This window comes from Myxine glutinosa, chromosome 11 (assembly GCF_964187855.1).
Source record: "Myxine glutinosa chromosome 11, kmMyxGlut1.1, whole genome shotgun sequence".
NCBI lineage: Eukaryota > Metazoa > Chordata > Myxini > Myxiniformes > Myxinidae > Myxine > Myxine glutinosa.
Window position 1 is genome coordinate 48,955,626 of NC_136271.1, and position 15,672 is coordinate 48,971,297.

At 45.2% G+C, this 15,672-nt stretch overlaps 1 protein-coding gene across 2 annotated transcripts in view; it reads right to left on the reverse strand.

Moving 5' to 3' along the window:
- Positions 1-15,672, reverse strand: part of UGP2 (UDP-glucose pyrophosphorylase 2) — a 95,852-nt gene that overhangs the window by 34,406 nt on the left and 45,774 nt on the right. For both annotated transcript variants that reach the window (XM_078786642.1, XM_068099297.2), the window contains 3 exons: positions 10,760-10,878; positions 9,996-10,103; positions 9,653-9,838 (listed from right to left, as the gene is read on the reverse strand). In XM_078786642.1, the coding sequence (XP_078642768.1) occupies positions 9,653-9,838; positions 9,996-10,103; positions 10,760-10,873 (408 nt within the window). In that variant the 5' untranslated portion in view covers positions 10,874-10,878. The remainder of the gene's footprint in view (positions 1-9,652; positions 9,839-9,995; positions 10,104-10,759; positions 10,879-15,672) is intronic.

Sequence of the window (15,672 nt, forward strand, 5' to 3'; positions counted from 1 at the left end):
TGGTAGAGCGTGAGTGGGAATGCACATTTGAGTTGGTCGTGAGGCACGTGGTTGGGTGTGCGAGTAAGAGCACACCTGTGATTGTCACAGAAGAGGTGCCCGAGGAAGGGGCGCGAAGAGGTGTGTTGGTGAGGTGTGCGAGCGACGAATGTGTGCCAAGGTGTTCGGTGGTCAGGTGTGTGACCAAGTCGGTGAGCGGAATAAGTGTACCGAGGTGTGTAAGAAAAGGTACGACGAGGAGCATGGAAACGGCTGCATGTATGAGCAAGAAAGGGGTAGCGTATGCGTATAAGCATGCAGGTGAGGCATCGACGGTAACCGGGTTAAAGGTTAGAACGACTTATAGCCGAATCGGGCCCTCGGTGCGCGTCGGGCAGCTTCGCGTGCCGCGAGGACCAGCGGGGATCCGAACCACGGCGGTTTCGAAAGAACCGCCGTACGCGATCCACGCTGTGCCTCGCTTGGAACGGCCGCGTCCGGGCTCCACTGGGCGGAGCGGGCAGGCCGATAGGAAGGGTCGTCATGGCGACCACTTTCTATTGAGACGTGCCGGCAGGTCGAGATCGGGCAATTGGATGGCTACGCGCCTAGGTGGTGCGTGGGATCTCGGCCCGGGTAAGCCCCCGTCCCTGCCCCGAATGCGGGACGTATCCAGCCGCTGGCACAAAAGAACCCGCGTTCATTGCTCGGCTGTACGAAGCCGGGCTGTAGATGTGAATTGGCGCACCGAGAGGACCTAATAAGTAGATGGGTGATGGTGATAGTGATAGTGATTTGATACGAAATTTAGAAAAGTGAGTAGAATTGGCAGTAAATGGAAAATTTTTGATTTGTTGGATTTGGATGTGCAAAATTTATAGTGAGAGACCCCCGATGTGGTGGGATGGCAAATCCACCATCCCTCACAGGTGGGGGCAAATGCGCAATAGTTTATGGGGTGGCTATGACAACCGAGCCAGGGAGGGTTTGGTTATATTGTTAGGGATCTAGCGAAGATGACATTAGGTGACGTTAAGTTTAGTTAGTGACTGATACCTGTAGTGGGGACGCAGGTAGTTTAGTGTGGATGATAATGACGTGGGAGCGCAATAGTTTAAAGGGACGACTGGGAAGCGCAAGTTTCAGAGGGGAGTAGTTAGCTGAGATGATGCCGTGTGTGTTGAGAATTGAACAGGTGTGATTGAACAGGTGTGATTGCACAGGTGTGCAACTGAACAGGTGTGTGGAGCAGTGTATGAGTGAGTGATGGTGATGTGTGTTGTGTTGACCAACTGGTCCAGGAAGAGGAGGAGGGTGCAGGTGGCACCAGGTAGGATTGCACAGGTGTGCAACGACAGGTGAATGAAGGACAGGTGTATGGAATAAATGGTATGGAGTATTGGAATGGATGGTCGTGGAGTGAGTATGGTGGAAATTGTGGAGTGGAGTGGATGGTGCGAAGGTGTGAATGGGGGAAGAGTGGACCCCCATCACGGATACCCGGGGCGGGTAGTGTAAGTGTTAGGTAGAGGGTATAGGTAAATTGTGGTTGGATATTGGCATCTGTGGTGCGGGTGAAAGAATGGTCTTTGGATGGGTGCATTAGTGTTGTGGAAATGGCTGGGCGTGTAGCCTGTTAGTGTGTGTAGTTGGTTTGGGCACTCCACCACTGTGAGGATGTCGGCCAGGTGAGGCCGCAGGTGGGCTCTGGGAGCCGGTAGTTGTAGTGGATGGGGCCCGAGGATCCGGAGGACGGACCCGGGTAGCCCAGTGCCAGAGAGGGCACCGAGTGGGGAGAGCGCCAGAGGGCCTTCCCCAGGTAGATAGGTTAGGGTAAGGAGCAGGTAAGCTCGGAGGCAACTGCAGTGGTGGAGGTGTGCAGGTGGGTAGACCTGCTGGGAGAGCTACACGTCGCAGCCCAGAAATTGTGCGAGGCACCGGGAGAGGAATCGGGGGAGTGAGACCCCAAATTGAGAAGCACCACAGTTTGGTCAATGGGAATTGGTTTTTAGAACCCGTAGTGTAAGTGGCCAATGGATTGGCAGGGAAAGACCCCGGGTAGTGTAAAGTGTGTTAATGTCATTTAGAAAGTAGTTAGGATGAAGTCTCCTCGCACCATCTGCACCCACTCACCTGAGGTGACAGGTACTCCGCACCATGCCATGTTTAATTATTTTTACTGTGCAAATGTTTGGATTGTGAGACACATCATGACGTGGGTGTGACATTGTGCTTTGTGTTCCATCTCTTCCTCCTTATGAGGATTGATGATAAATTTGGTGATGGCAAATTTTGAAGTAGAGGGATTGTGGAGACGAATTTGGTATAGGGGAAATATGGGGAAGACGTGACAGTAGTGACGAATTTGTAAATGTGTAGATTTTTGTACATATGGGGTAAGGGCAAGGGTAGGGTAGGTGACAGGGGGGTGACGTACGGTAGGGACGAGCTTTCTCACTTCGCCCTCCGTACGCATTTCGCCTTGCATTGCCTTATTGATGTGTACCCTTGTGACCTTACCCCTCGCTCAATTGTCTTTCCCCTTTTGTCTCCCACATGACCTGTGCGCCACTGGGTGCCGAGGGGAGCGTGCGTGGGTCGGCCATTGTGCGCCCGAAATTCCCAGAACCAGCTGTCTGCATCGATGCACCACATTATGGACCACATGCCTGTGGCCGAGCACCACTTATGGACCCCATGGGTTGGGGCATGGCCCCTCTGCTGGAACCGGCCATGAGGGCCCGAAATCTTGCTGGCGGACCTTGGCCACAGGGCACCGATGCCCCACAGGTGAACCACACGTAGTCGGCCCTGTGGGCCATAAATAAAGCAAATAAAAAGGACACATTGGGCACACTTTATTGAAAATAGGCTGCCAGTAAGAAAATGAAAGAATGACAACATCTGGAAGACCAAATAATAATAACCAGCAGAGGGAGCCGAAGAGCAAGAGATCACCTGCAGGGTTTGGGTTTGTTGGATTTACTTTATTGATGAACAGTGGTAACTGCACCGATTGGTGCTTGGGTGTATATTGGTGCGTTGTTGGGTGCTTTAATGGTGCATTGATGCAGAGCAGACTGTCTCCCCCCCAGAAAGAACAATCACAGGTCCTGGGTTAGTTTTGTAAATAAAAATAGCGTCATTGTAAATAATGCTTCCCACCGTCAGTGTATAGTTTGAAGACCATTCCGCAATTCGGTTAACTGTGGGCGTAAGTCTGTTAGGCAGGGTGCAATGGAGCAGCGGGACACATTTATTTATGTTTTAAAACTGTCGCGCTCAGGGTCAGGTTAAAAGTAGAGGGAACTACACCTACGTGTCACACTAAAAATAAAAGTTGTAGGCCCGGGACGTGCCTAAGAGGAGGAGGGTGCAGTGTTGCGGAGATGAGGACTGTATATTTTTTGATTGTGTGCTGTATTATTATTATTATTGTTTATTCTGCGCCCCCCTACCTCCGGAGCTGTGTAAAGGTGAAAGGGCATCCCATAATTAGTCCACAAGCATACACGTCAGCCAAATAATAGAATACCCCTGTTGATAGTTATCTCTTATTCTGTGTTTTAGAGTAAGGCTGTGTCTCCCATTAATTGAAGTACTCCATTGCACCAGTGAAAGAGAATAGATCCCCTTTCCTTCCCATCCCCAAAATCTCCATTTCCTATCACATCCCCTTTCGTCATTGCTGAGCCCTCGATTCCCAATCACCTCCCCTCCAATAACCGCTATTGACCACGAGGCTCGAGTCGGGGAAGAAAGGCGTGTCTCCACCTCGTCATAGAGGGGAAGAGGGGCGTGCCCGCCCGTCGTCATCCAGGGCGGAGCCCGAGGGTCGCGCGACCAACCAGGGCCGAGGTGAGCACCCCGATGGGCGTGTCCAAAACGTCAGCGGCTGAATCGCTGGAGGCGCTATAAAAGGCGCGAACGGAAGTGAGTTGTGAGTTGGTCTGAGTTGGTTGAGAGTCGGTCGTCAAGTGGAGAGTGGTGAAGAGTCAGTCAGTAGAGGTGGTGGTCAAGTGGTTGCGTTGGTTGCGGTGAGGAGTCGGTGGTAAAGAGTGAGGGACCAAGAAAGAGTTGAGGGTGTGGACCAACGAGTCAGACAAGTCCTGGGAACGCAGCGGAGGCCGCCGCAGCAAGAACACCCAACAGCCAAAGGGGGCCTGAACGGCGGTTTGGAGCAGGACCGTAAAGGAACGGCGGCTGCTAAACGCGCCGGTTGAGCTGCAGGACCCCCTTGGACCTTTCCTCTCCCTCCAGCCATCCACCTCCTGCCTTTCCACCCTTCTTGTGTACGTGAGTTTGTTTTGTTTGTTCTGTCCCTGGGTATTTAATTAAGTCTGTAGGTAAGCTAAAATTTGCACTGTGTCACCTGCGTCTTATGTGTTGTAAATAAACCTTGATTGCTCCTTTTTGCTTGTGTAAATAATAAATCCAATTACTCTTCTGTCCGTCTATTCGTTTTATTCCTTTTCCTCTTTGCATTCGTCGTTTTAGTCTTTTCCCCTCATTGAGCAGCTGCGGTGCGATCCGGCCAAAGTTCTGGGTGAATCGGGTGAGTCAGGGATCCTGTAACGGTCGCGGCAATACCACCGCTCGGTAAATAACATCTTAATCCGCGATCAGTAACAATATAATAAACAACCTGGTGCTTCCAATCGTATGGCATAAGATCATAGCACTCCAGCCTCCTCAAGCTCTGATCAACAACATTCAGAGGGGTCTAGTTGACTTCTTCTGGGGAGGCCACCACTGGCTTAAGCCAGATGTGTTGTGCAGACCACGTAATTCAGGTGGTCAAAACCTGGTGCACATCCCTAGTCGAATAATGGCTTTTTCGGCTAATGACAATAAAACGTCTGCTGTACAGCGAGGTTGTGCCCTGGCGTCCTCTCACGAATACCTTGCTCAGGCAAGTAGGTGGAATGGACTATGACCGGGAACTTTTCCTTCTGGACTTGAAGCAGGTCAACAGAGCTCGGCTCCTTCCATTTCATCGGTCTCTCCTGAATGCCTGGCAAGCTCTAGGAGTGCAGCGGTTGGAGATCTCATGATCCCAGGAGGTTTGTGCATGAGCCATTGTTCCAAAACTCACTATTCGCTGAAGTATCTTCCAGCTGAGCTTTTATGGAACATTTTACGAACAATGGGATTAATAAAGTGCGAGATCTTATGGAGCTATCCTTGAAGCGATGGTTGTCTGCCAGCGCTGTTTCTGGAAAAATTGGCTTGCGTTCAATTAGAATAGTGAGTAGGGTCATAAAGATTGTATCCCAGACTTTTTTAGATTTAAATATTGGGTGGAATGGGGTAAATGAAGAAGTAGATTTTCGTTTAACCTTCCCTGAACTCTCAGTCACTGCCCAGGAACAACATGGTATGTTTTCCTCTAACAGCGAAGAATCCGGTGTGTTCCACATCATGGGAAAAAGGGCAATGTATAGAATTTGTCTAGAGGTGTGCTTACCGGGCTGTGCAGCACCCTTAAGGAACAAGTGGCAAGAGTTTTTACCTGCAGGAGCATTTCTCACTCCAAATTGGAATGAAATGTACAGGTGTCCTACTGTCGGTCGTACAGGAGACCTAAATTGGAGACTGGTCCATCACGCCCTGGCCACACAGGTGTTAGTTCAGAAGTTTAACCCTGCTGTGTCTAATTTATGTCCTTTTTGTGGTAATGTTGAACATTTGTATCTTGTGTTTATTGAGTGCAAGAGATTGTCATCTCTGTTTCTGTATCTGAGCCGAATCTTTTGTAAATTCAAAATTGTTTTTTCTGTTACAATCTTTGTTTACGGACTTGCATGTAATACTAGGAAAAACTCTGTGATTTTGCTTTTGAATTTTTTGCTTGGAATTGCTAAGCTTGCAATTTATAAAACCAGAAAAGCCAGATTAGGTAGTGGAAAAAATGAAAATGCACTTTTTTGTTTCATAGGGATGGTGTCAGCACGTATAAAGCTTGAACATCCTTATCAAATAAACATGGGGAACCTTCTTGTGTTTGAAGAGTTATGGGGCATGGAGGGTGTTTTGTGCAAATGCATTAGAAATGAGGTTGTGATTTGTATGTAGAGTGGAGTTGGAATACTTTGGTTTTATACTTTTATGTCAAAAGTCTATGTCTCTATCTATCTCTATATCTCTCTATATATATACATCTCTCTATTTCTCTTTTTCTCTTTCTCTTTCTCTTTCTCTTTCTCTTTCTCTTTCTCTTTCTCTTTCTCTTTCTCTCTCTCTCTCTCTCTCTCTCTCTCTCTCTCTCTCTCTCTCTCTCTCTCTCTGTACATCACGTTCCAGTTGTGAACTTCACCCACCTCCAGCAAGAAAGAACCCGCTGTGTTCATTCTGGGGATGCACTAAACCCCCTTTTAATGATCTTGTCCAGTTCATTGTGAATGACAGTTGTGTGTGGGCCCTTAACAATGTTTAGTTTATTGTACTAAAATAATGGTGTTCATGGTATCATATTTTTATGTTTGGGATTTCGATACCACCCGTCGCCGTCGCAAGGCGGCCAATGTGGTCCCCTTTTTGAAGCAATGTTTTATGGCCGAATGCCCTTACTGCCGCCAACCCTGTTAGTCACCTCTTGCGACACAGGGAATTACCAGTGAACTGGTACTCAATTTGCCGACCTTGGAAGGATGACAGGCTGAGTCAACCCCCCTGGCATTAATTCAGCGATCAACCAGGATTCAAACCCAGGATCCTCTGATCCCAAGCCAGCACCCTAACCGCTAAGCCAACACCAGGCTTTGTGTGTGCAATTAAATGATTTACTGTATTTCGGAATTTATGTGTGCGTGCCTAGTTTCCAACATCATTCCCACGTTCAGTTAACTACAACATGCATTTTAAGGCCATTTTCCCTGCTAGAGCGGGGGTTAGCCTTGTGGTCCCCATGACAATCTTCTCCATTTTGCCCTATTTTCTGCATCTCTCCTTGTTAACCCCCTTGCCCGCATTTCTTCTTCCACCATCTTTAGCCAAGTCTTTCTCGGTCTTCCCAGTCCTCTACTTCCTTCTACATTCATTTCCATCACTCTTCTCAACCAGTCACTTTCATCCTTCCTCAACACATGACCAAACCATCCCAACCTGTTCCTCTTCACAACATCAATCACAGGCTCTATTCCCATCATCATTCACAATTCATCATTTGTCTTCCTCTCTCTCAACGATACTCCGCACATCCACCGAGCCATTTGCATTTCCACCTTTTCCAGCCTTCGTTGCTGCTCTACATTCATGACCCATGTCTCGCTCCCATAAATCATAACACTTCTCACACATGCAGCATACACCTTTCCCTTCAGCTTCAACGACACTCCCCTCCTCATCAGCACGCCACTCAGTTCCCGAAACTTCTTCCATGCACATCTCACTCTAGCAACCGTTGCCGTGTCTGATCCACCTTCTCCATTCAGCATGTCTCCGAGGTAACAAAATGTTTTCACACCTTCCAGCTTCACGCCGCCTCCAAGATCCAACTCAACATTTCCTCCATCTGCAGCTCCCTCTGTGCACACCTTACATTTGAATGTAGCTGCCACACTGGTTAATGACCCTCTCAGACCACGACATTTTTGATGAACCCACTCAGCGCACATTGTACATTGAATGGAGTTCACTCCGACACCCTTCCTGCACACAGCACATGGCCACTTCCCAGTTCTTTCCACCTCACCACATGCTTTACCACTTGCCATCACCTTCGTCTTTCCTATATTCACCTTCAGACCTTTTGTCTCCATACATTCCTTCCACTTGTTCATCTTTTCCTTCAATCCATCCATACTTTCCGCAATCAACACCAGATCATCTGCATACAACAACTCCCACGGTAAACCCTCCTTTACGTTCTGAGCCAGCACCTCCATCACAGCTACAAATAGTAGTGGACTTAGTACCGACCCCTAATGCACTCCCACCTTCACCTCAAACTCACCACTGTTCGCGCTCTTTTGTACATTGCCATCACTACTCTGATCAACCATTCCTCCACTTCTAACGTCCTCAATTCTGAATTGAGATTCTGAATCTTCTAACTGAAAAAAAATAAGTAAATTTGGGTAATCCTTTGTCCTATCCCATGTGTTTTAGACATGTGTGAGAACACGACCATTTGGGTAGTGCGACATTCAAATACGTTAACATCTGCAGAATATAAATTCCGCAAGCGCACGGTTCCCATCTTTGATTTGTTGCGGTTCAGGGAGGGGCCATACACATGAATACGTGCACGCATACACTCTTAATTAATTGTACAGTATCGGTTGTTCCTAAACTTTAATATAATTTGAAGGATTGCAATCATTATGTTAATTTCACAACATCCCATATTCAATTGTATTTAAAATATAATCCTCAAACCATAGTTCCTTTACCTAAAGTAAAAACCTTAACCTGTAAGCAATTGACGAGTTTCCTGACTGTGTGGATCATCAGATGGGCACAGTTCTTCCTTGAGGTTTTGATCCTTACAGCCCAGGACCTCTCCAAATGGCAGATCCGCATCAATCGATTACCCACATCAGAAGATCCACAACCTCAGTTGCCTCCAGGCAGTCAACCCATCAATGCAACATCACTAACCAAACTTTACTCTGCATTTTTAAAATTTATTTTCTCAGCAACCATTAGTCCGATGGAAACGAAATTCTCAAAATAGGAGTGCCTACACCTGCATAATTTTTTATTCATAATTATGACGTCATAGGTCACGTGGTACGGACACCATCTTGGAAAAACTTTACACCTCTATATCTCCGAAATCAGTATGAATTTTTTTTCTATGAAATTTTTAGTCTGATGGACACGAAATTTTCACCATATGAACGCCTCCTCCTGTGGAATATTTTAATGATGGTTATGACGTCATAGGTCACGTAGTACAGGCGCCATCTTGGAAAAACCGAAAAACGTTGCACCTCTATATCTCCGAAACCGCTTCATGGAATAAATTGAAACGTGGCTAATTGTAAAGAACTCTACGTGAGGAATAAGTGTTCTAACAATGACGTTATTGGTACCATATTTATGACGTCATAATTCGACAGTGACAACGCTTAGTCTGATCAGTTTGAAATTTATCGAGCGTGATCTACGCAACAATTAAAGAAGAGAATATAAATTAATTATGTCATCACTCATGTGGTCTGGCAGCCATATTGGATCAAAGACAAAAACAGAAGAGTTGGCTCACACCAAGTTGACTGCACAGGGTAAGTATTCTATGAATACCATCATGTTGATAATGTATTTATATTGTCAATATAAAAGAAACAGTACAGTGGATTATAAGCTTCTGGAAACAGAACTACTCAGAAAAATTACCATATTGCCATCAAGTAGTTGAAAAAAACCCTTGTGACTCACAAATGACCTTCACAAAGAAGGTATTACAATGCCTCCCTGGTCTGAGATTGGCAATAAAATGATAAATCTGAAAAGACCGCACTGTCCAAAATCTCCTAAATTTAATTTAAATTATTTAATCTTTTTTTTAAAAAGTGACATACGGTATTTATCTTGGGATCCAAAAACGTTCTTCGATTACTTTCCTTTTCACGGTTCAAGAGCAAGCCCCCATAGTAACTAGCATGTAAAAGCAAGTGTGGAACACAATTATCCAAGGAAGATCCAGAAAGAGTTGGAGGCCACATACTTCGATCTGCTGCAGAGTGAGATCCAGGAAGGTGTTGTCCGACCGGACGCTGATCAAGCTTTTGGGGCCCTTACATCCCATGCTGGTTCCAAGACCTCCATTGAGTTTTACCACGACCAGTTGGTTTAACAGGTCAGAAACATCAGGTGGAAGTGGTCGTTCTCGCACATTGTCATATGGGATGACCTAAGAGTGGCAGAAGGCAGCGAGTTAATGAATGATTAGTAAAGGATTTGGAGCAAATAAAGTACAAACAGCAAAATAGTGGATTTCAGGAGAGAAGAAGTACAAAAGGTTGGTCTTCTTGATTAGGCTGAAGAAGAAGAAAAAAAAAGGACAATACCGATTCAGCTGGAGGACGCTGCAAACAGTCCCAGTCAAGCGATGGGCCCTTCTCTTGTAGAAAACGGTGGAAGAGTCGTTGAAAACCATCAAAATCTTTTTTTATATCCTGGAAGCAAGAGAGATGCATGTGAAGTTACTGCTCCAATTTGCCAAAACAAGAATGTTATACCACGTTCGTGAGACAGAACAAAGGTGGAAAGGTTATCAGCTACATGCTTCACGTGGCGTAAAATACACCATCTTGCTGACTCACTTGGAAGAAAATGTACAAGTTAGAAGGCGTTTCGACTAGAAATATGAAACTTCTCACATTTAGAAGCTACAATGATAAAATGTACTACGATTAGAATCTTTCATTCGATTGCCACAAGCGATAGGACAGGGAGCAAGGTATCAGTTACCACACTCTATCAGCATACTCTTGTTTCCAAACTGCTGAAGCAGTTTCAATGGCTGAGAACCAACCTTGGCCAGGTTGCGTGTTTGGGCAACAATTTGGAATTTGGCCAGGGAGCCTGCATATAACAGCCTCTTCGTTTTGAAAGGCACTGTGTGATTTTTAACGTCCACCAGCGAACGCCGGCAGCCAGGAGACCCTGCTCAATGCCCATCCAAAGGCCTCATTGATGCAATGCTCTGCTTGCGAAGCCCCAGGGTGGTAGTTTATAATTAGGTAGGGAATGACACCCAGATTGAAAATTGCGCTACTTCCATGCTGTCCTGACAGCCCAGTTACCACATTCACCCTTCATAAATACCTACCTGTACTTGTGCAGGTGATGCTGTTGCAATCAGTTTCTTCAGTTCTTGCTCCATTGCCTGTTCAATCTCCCTCTTCCCCTGTGCCTTGAAACTTGCCTGATCTTGGCCGGCCATCACAACTGCACAAACAAAAAAAAATGAATATACTGACTCTGCCACCACAACCCATATAGTGATCCTGTCCCCTGCTCAGCGGGACGAGGGAGTTTGGGCGTAAAGCAGGAGACGGGGTCTGTCTGTCTGTCTGTTCAGGCCTTAACTTCTTTACCATTTGAGTTGTTGCCATCAGATTTTCAACAAACATTTAATACGAGAATACGGAGAAAAATAATTAATAATTGGGTGAAAATGTGAAAGTGCAGGGTCATGGCAACTATAAATAGCCCTTACTGGTCCAGCTACAGCACAGCTGTGCGAGATGCACGAGACACTGTTTTTTTCGCTTTGGCAACGAGTTCCAGACTGCGGTTGCTCGTGGAAAAGCTCTATAACATGGAGACCACGTAAACTGTTTATTTATTGGCACGATCAAAAGTGTTCAGGGATTCTTCAGTAAACACAGTGTGATAATGGTAATGATGATATATAATTAAAATGGTAACATAATGATAATGGTACATAATGATAATGACAATGACAGATCTATGCAGTATTATAAAAGGAGTCGATAGATCTGTACGGATTAACGGATTTCAATGAACCCAACGAAGGTCGATTCGGGGAATTCCCAGGAAGGTTTGAGGCAAAAATAAAAATACAAACAACAAAGGTTTGTGTATGGGCACACGTGACAAAACTGCAAACGCTAACTTGCGATCGATCGATATGTCTGTCTGTCTGTCTCTCTCTCTCTATATATATATATATATATATATATATATATATTCCCGTCAGTGAATCGACGTATAGAATTTGCTAGTACTGATAATGATACATAATAATTCTTCTTGGCCTCCTCGTCCTCCTCCTCCTTCTTCTCCTTCTTCTCCTCCTCCTCCTCCTCCTCCTCCTCTTCCTCCTCTTCCCAATTATAAGTGGTGAGGTGAAATGGTATAAAGCTTCTGTCCTGCCTTTCCCATGATACTCCTCCACTCCCCTCTGTCCTCAACCAACTCTCTCCACTTTCCAATCACCCCCACCTTACTGAAATCTCTCCTCACACAATCCTTCCATCTCAACCACGGTCCACGTCTTTTCCTCTGACCTTGTTCCTTCAACCTATCTGCTCTCTTTGCCATTCTCTAGTCCACCATCCATACCAAGTATCCAGCCCATCTCAGCTGGCATTTCACCAATCTCCCAGTCAAGCTCATCTGCACACTAATGTCCTCCCTCAGTTCATCCATTCTTCTTCTATCTACCCTCTTCACTCCCGCAATCCGCCGGACCCAGTTGTTCTCGCAAACCTGCAGCCTTTGTTGTTGTCTCTCTGCCAGTGCCACTGTCTCCAGACCATAAAGGTAGGCCGGCATTACACACAGCATCAGAACCTTCCCTTTCAATCTCCTTGAAATCTTTCTGTCTGCTATTACACCCTCCACCCTCCCCCACGCATTCTCACCCACCTGAATCCTACTCCGCACCTCTGTCTCTGACTTACCATTCCCGGTTACTGTTCATTCAAACCTATTTCCCAGTCTGATCTTCTTCCCCTCTAACCTGATATTCATTTATTTCCTGTGATGACCGACCCACATCACCTCCATCTTCACCATGCTCATTTTCATCTCATGCATCCCAAATTCCTCCTTCCACTACCCCAGTACTTCCTGCATCTCCCTCATACTCTCCACCACAACAGCCAAATCGTCTGCATACAATATCCTCCCCATACTACCTCTCATGTTCACCTCCCTTCTCACCAGCTCCATTACCATGATAAACAGGAGTGGGCTGAGAGCGCATCTCTGCCTCAAGCCGATGTACATACTGAACTCCTCCGACATCCAAGGACAATAATAATGGTACATAATCAGAATGATAACAATGATAATGACAATGGTGCATAACAAAAATGATAACGACAATAATGATAATGGTACAAAATGATAATGATTGTCTATCTGCCCAGGGCATAAAGTTTTTACCATTTGAGCTTTTGTCATCAAATTTTCAACAGACCTTGTTTTTTACGGCGTGACCCATAGGGCAAAGCCGTCTAGAACAGGGTTTGTCCGTCCATATGTATGTATGTATGCATGTCCCCTCAAACGTATACCAATCAGAGCTGAGGATCTGGTCACATGACAAGGTGGTGTGATTACGTCTAATGTCATTATGGCGTACAACGGCCGACTCCACACACCACCATTTTGATTTATATGCCGTTCAGGCCGAACATATCATAGAACCTGTCATATATCACAATCGCCATGCTCTACCTCTACATTTTTCATTCAGTATGAAACTGTAGAACTCAGAGATAGAATTGTGAGGAGGCATAGATCTGGGGAAGGACATAAAACAATTTCTAGAGTGTTGGAAGTTCCCAAGAACACAGTGAGCTCCATCATTAGGAAATGGAAAGAATATGGAACTATCTAGATGCTTCCTAGAGCTGGCAGTCCGACCAAACTGAGCAACCAGGCAAGAAGGTTCTTGGTCAGGGAGGTGACCAAGAACCCAATGATCACTCTCACAGAACTACAGTTCCTTGGCTGAGATGGGAGAACCTGCCAGAAGGACAACAGTGTCTGCAGCACTTCACAAATCTAGGCTTTTTGGTAAAGTGGCCAGACGGAAGCCACTCCTGAGAAAAAGGCACAAAATGGTACCAAAATTACAGCACATCTGAAGTTTGCAAAAACGCACGTGAAAGATTCTGAGCATGAGGCAAAATATTCTGTGGTCTAATGAGACGAAGATTGAACTCTTTGGCCTGAATGCAAAGCCCTACGTCTGACAGAAACCGAGCACAGCTCATCACCCATCTAACACCATCCCTACCATGAATCATGGTGGTGGCAGCATCATGCTATGGGGATGCCTTTCAGTGGAAAGGACTGGGAGACTTGTGAGGATGGAGGGAACAATAAATGGAGCCAAATACAGGTAAATCCTTCAGGTGAACCTGCTTCAGAGGGCAAAAGACCTTAGACTGCGGCGAAGATTTACGTTCTAACAGGACAATGACCCCAATAATACAGCCAAAGCAACACTTGAATGGCTTCAGAACAAAAATTTGAAAGTCCTTGAGTGGCCCAGGCAAAGCCCATACTTGAATCCCATTGAGAATCTGTGGAAAGATTTGAATATTGCTGTTCACCGACACTTCCCATCCAATTTGATAGAGCTTGAGCAAATCTGCAAGGAAGAATGGGAGGAACTCCCCAAATCCAGATGTGTAAAGCTGATTCAGACATACCCAAGAAGACTAGAAGCTGTAATCACTGCAAAAGGCACTTCTACAAAGTATTGACTCAGGAGGTTGAATACTTACTGTATGTAAATTAGATATTTCTGTATTTCATTTTTTATCATTTTGTAACAGTTTCTAAAAAAAAATCCACTTTGACATTATGGGGTATTACGTGTAGATTAGTGACAAAAAAAAATCTCAATTTAATCCGTTTTAAATTCAGCCTGTAACATAACAAAATGTGAAAAAGTCAAGGGGTGTGAATACTTTCCGAAGGTATTATATGTGTTCTTCCGAGTGCCAGTCCAGTTTGTTATATATTCATCCTCTTACCAGTCAAACATTAAAAAGATTATATTCCCTATTCACCTCTTCTCCGACAAAGGGCTAATGTTTGAAGTGAAACCTCGCTTCCCATGGTGCCTAACATACTCTTATCAGCCTCCGGTTGATGAAATCCATTGTAAAGGGTTTCGGCATACATGCGATGCCAGAAAAATAGCCCAACATAGCCACCTGCACATTGCCAACATACTTGAATCACGTTGAATATGCCCAACATACTTGTGAAGAGAAAATTCAAGCCGCACAATGGTCGATAAAAATACAGTCACGTGAAAAAGTAAGGACACCCCATTTAAAGTTTTGACTTTTTCAACATATTTCAACATACAGCTATTTGATTTTCATTTCAACAATATTGATAGATAAAGGTGATATAATATAACAAATATCATGAAACATTTACATTTTGTAGTCCATTGTATAATTTAAATAAACATAAATGCAAATTTCGCATGTGGAAAAAGTAAGTACACCCCTACATTTATCACTACTGCAAATACCTAAAATTAGAATCAGGTGCACCAGCTCAGGTGCAAATGATTAGAACATCGTTAGAGAAGATCTTGGAGGAACCTGTCTTATTTAAACCTGACATTTTGTTTGGTTTGCTCTTTGTTGTTGAAGTGTGCGGTGTCATCATGCCTAGCTCAAAAGAGATCTCTGAGGCCTTCAGAAAGAAGGTTATAGATGCCTACGAGTCTGGGAAGGGATTTAAAAAGATCTCCAAACAATTTTAAATCAATCATTCGACTGTACGGAAGATCATCTACAAGTGGAGAAGATTCCAAACAACTGCCAACTTGTTCAGGCCAGGCGGCCCCAGCAAGTTCAGCCCGAGAGCAGACTGCAAGATGCTGAAAGAAGTCTCTAAGAACCCCAGAATGTCATCACGGGACCGACAGGTAGCTCTTGCCACTGTTGATGTCAAAGTGCACGAGTCTACCATGAGAAAGAGGCTGCACAAATTTGATCTACATGGGAGGTGTGCCAGGAGGAAACCTTTGCTGTCCAGAAAGAACATCAGGGCAAGACTAAAGTTTGCCAATGAACACCTAGGCAAAGACCAGAACTTCTGGAACAATGTGCTCTGGACAGATGAGTCAAAGGTAAAGCTATTTGGCCACAGAACCAGAAGACATGTTTGGCGAAAACCAAAGACATCATTTGACCACAAGAACCTGATACCAACTGTAAAGCATGGTGATGGAAA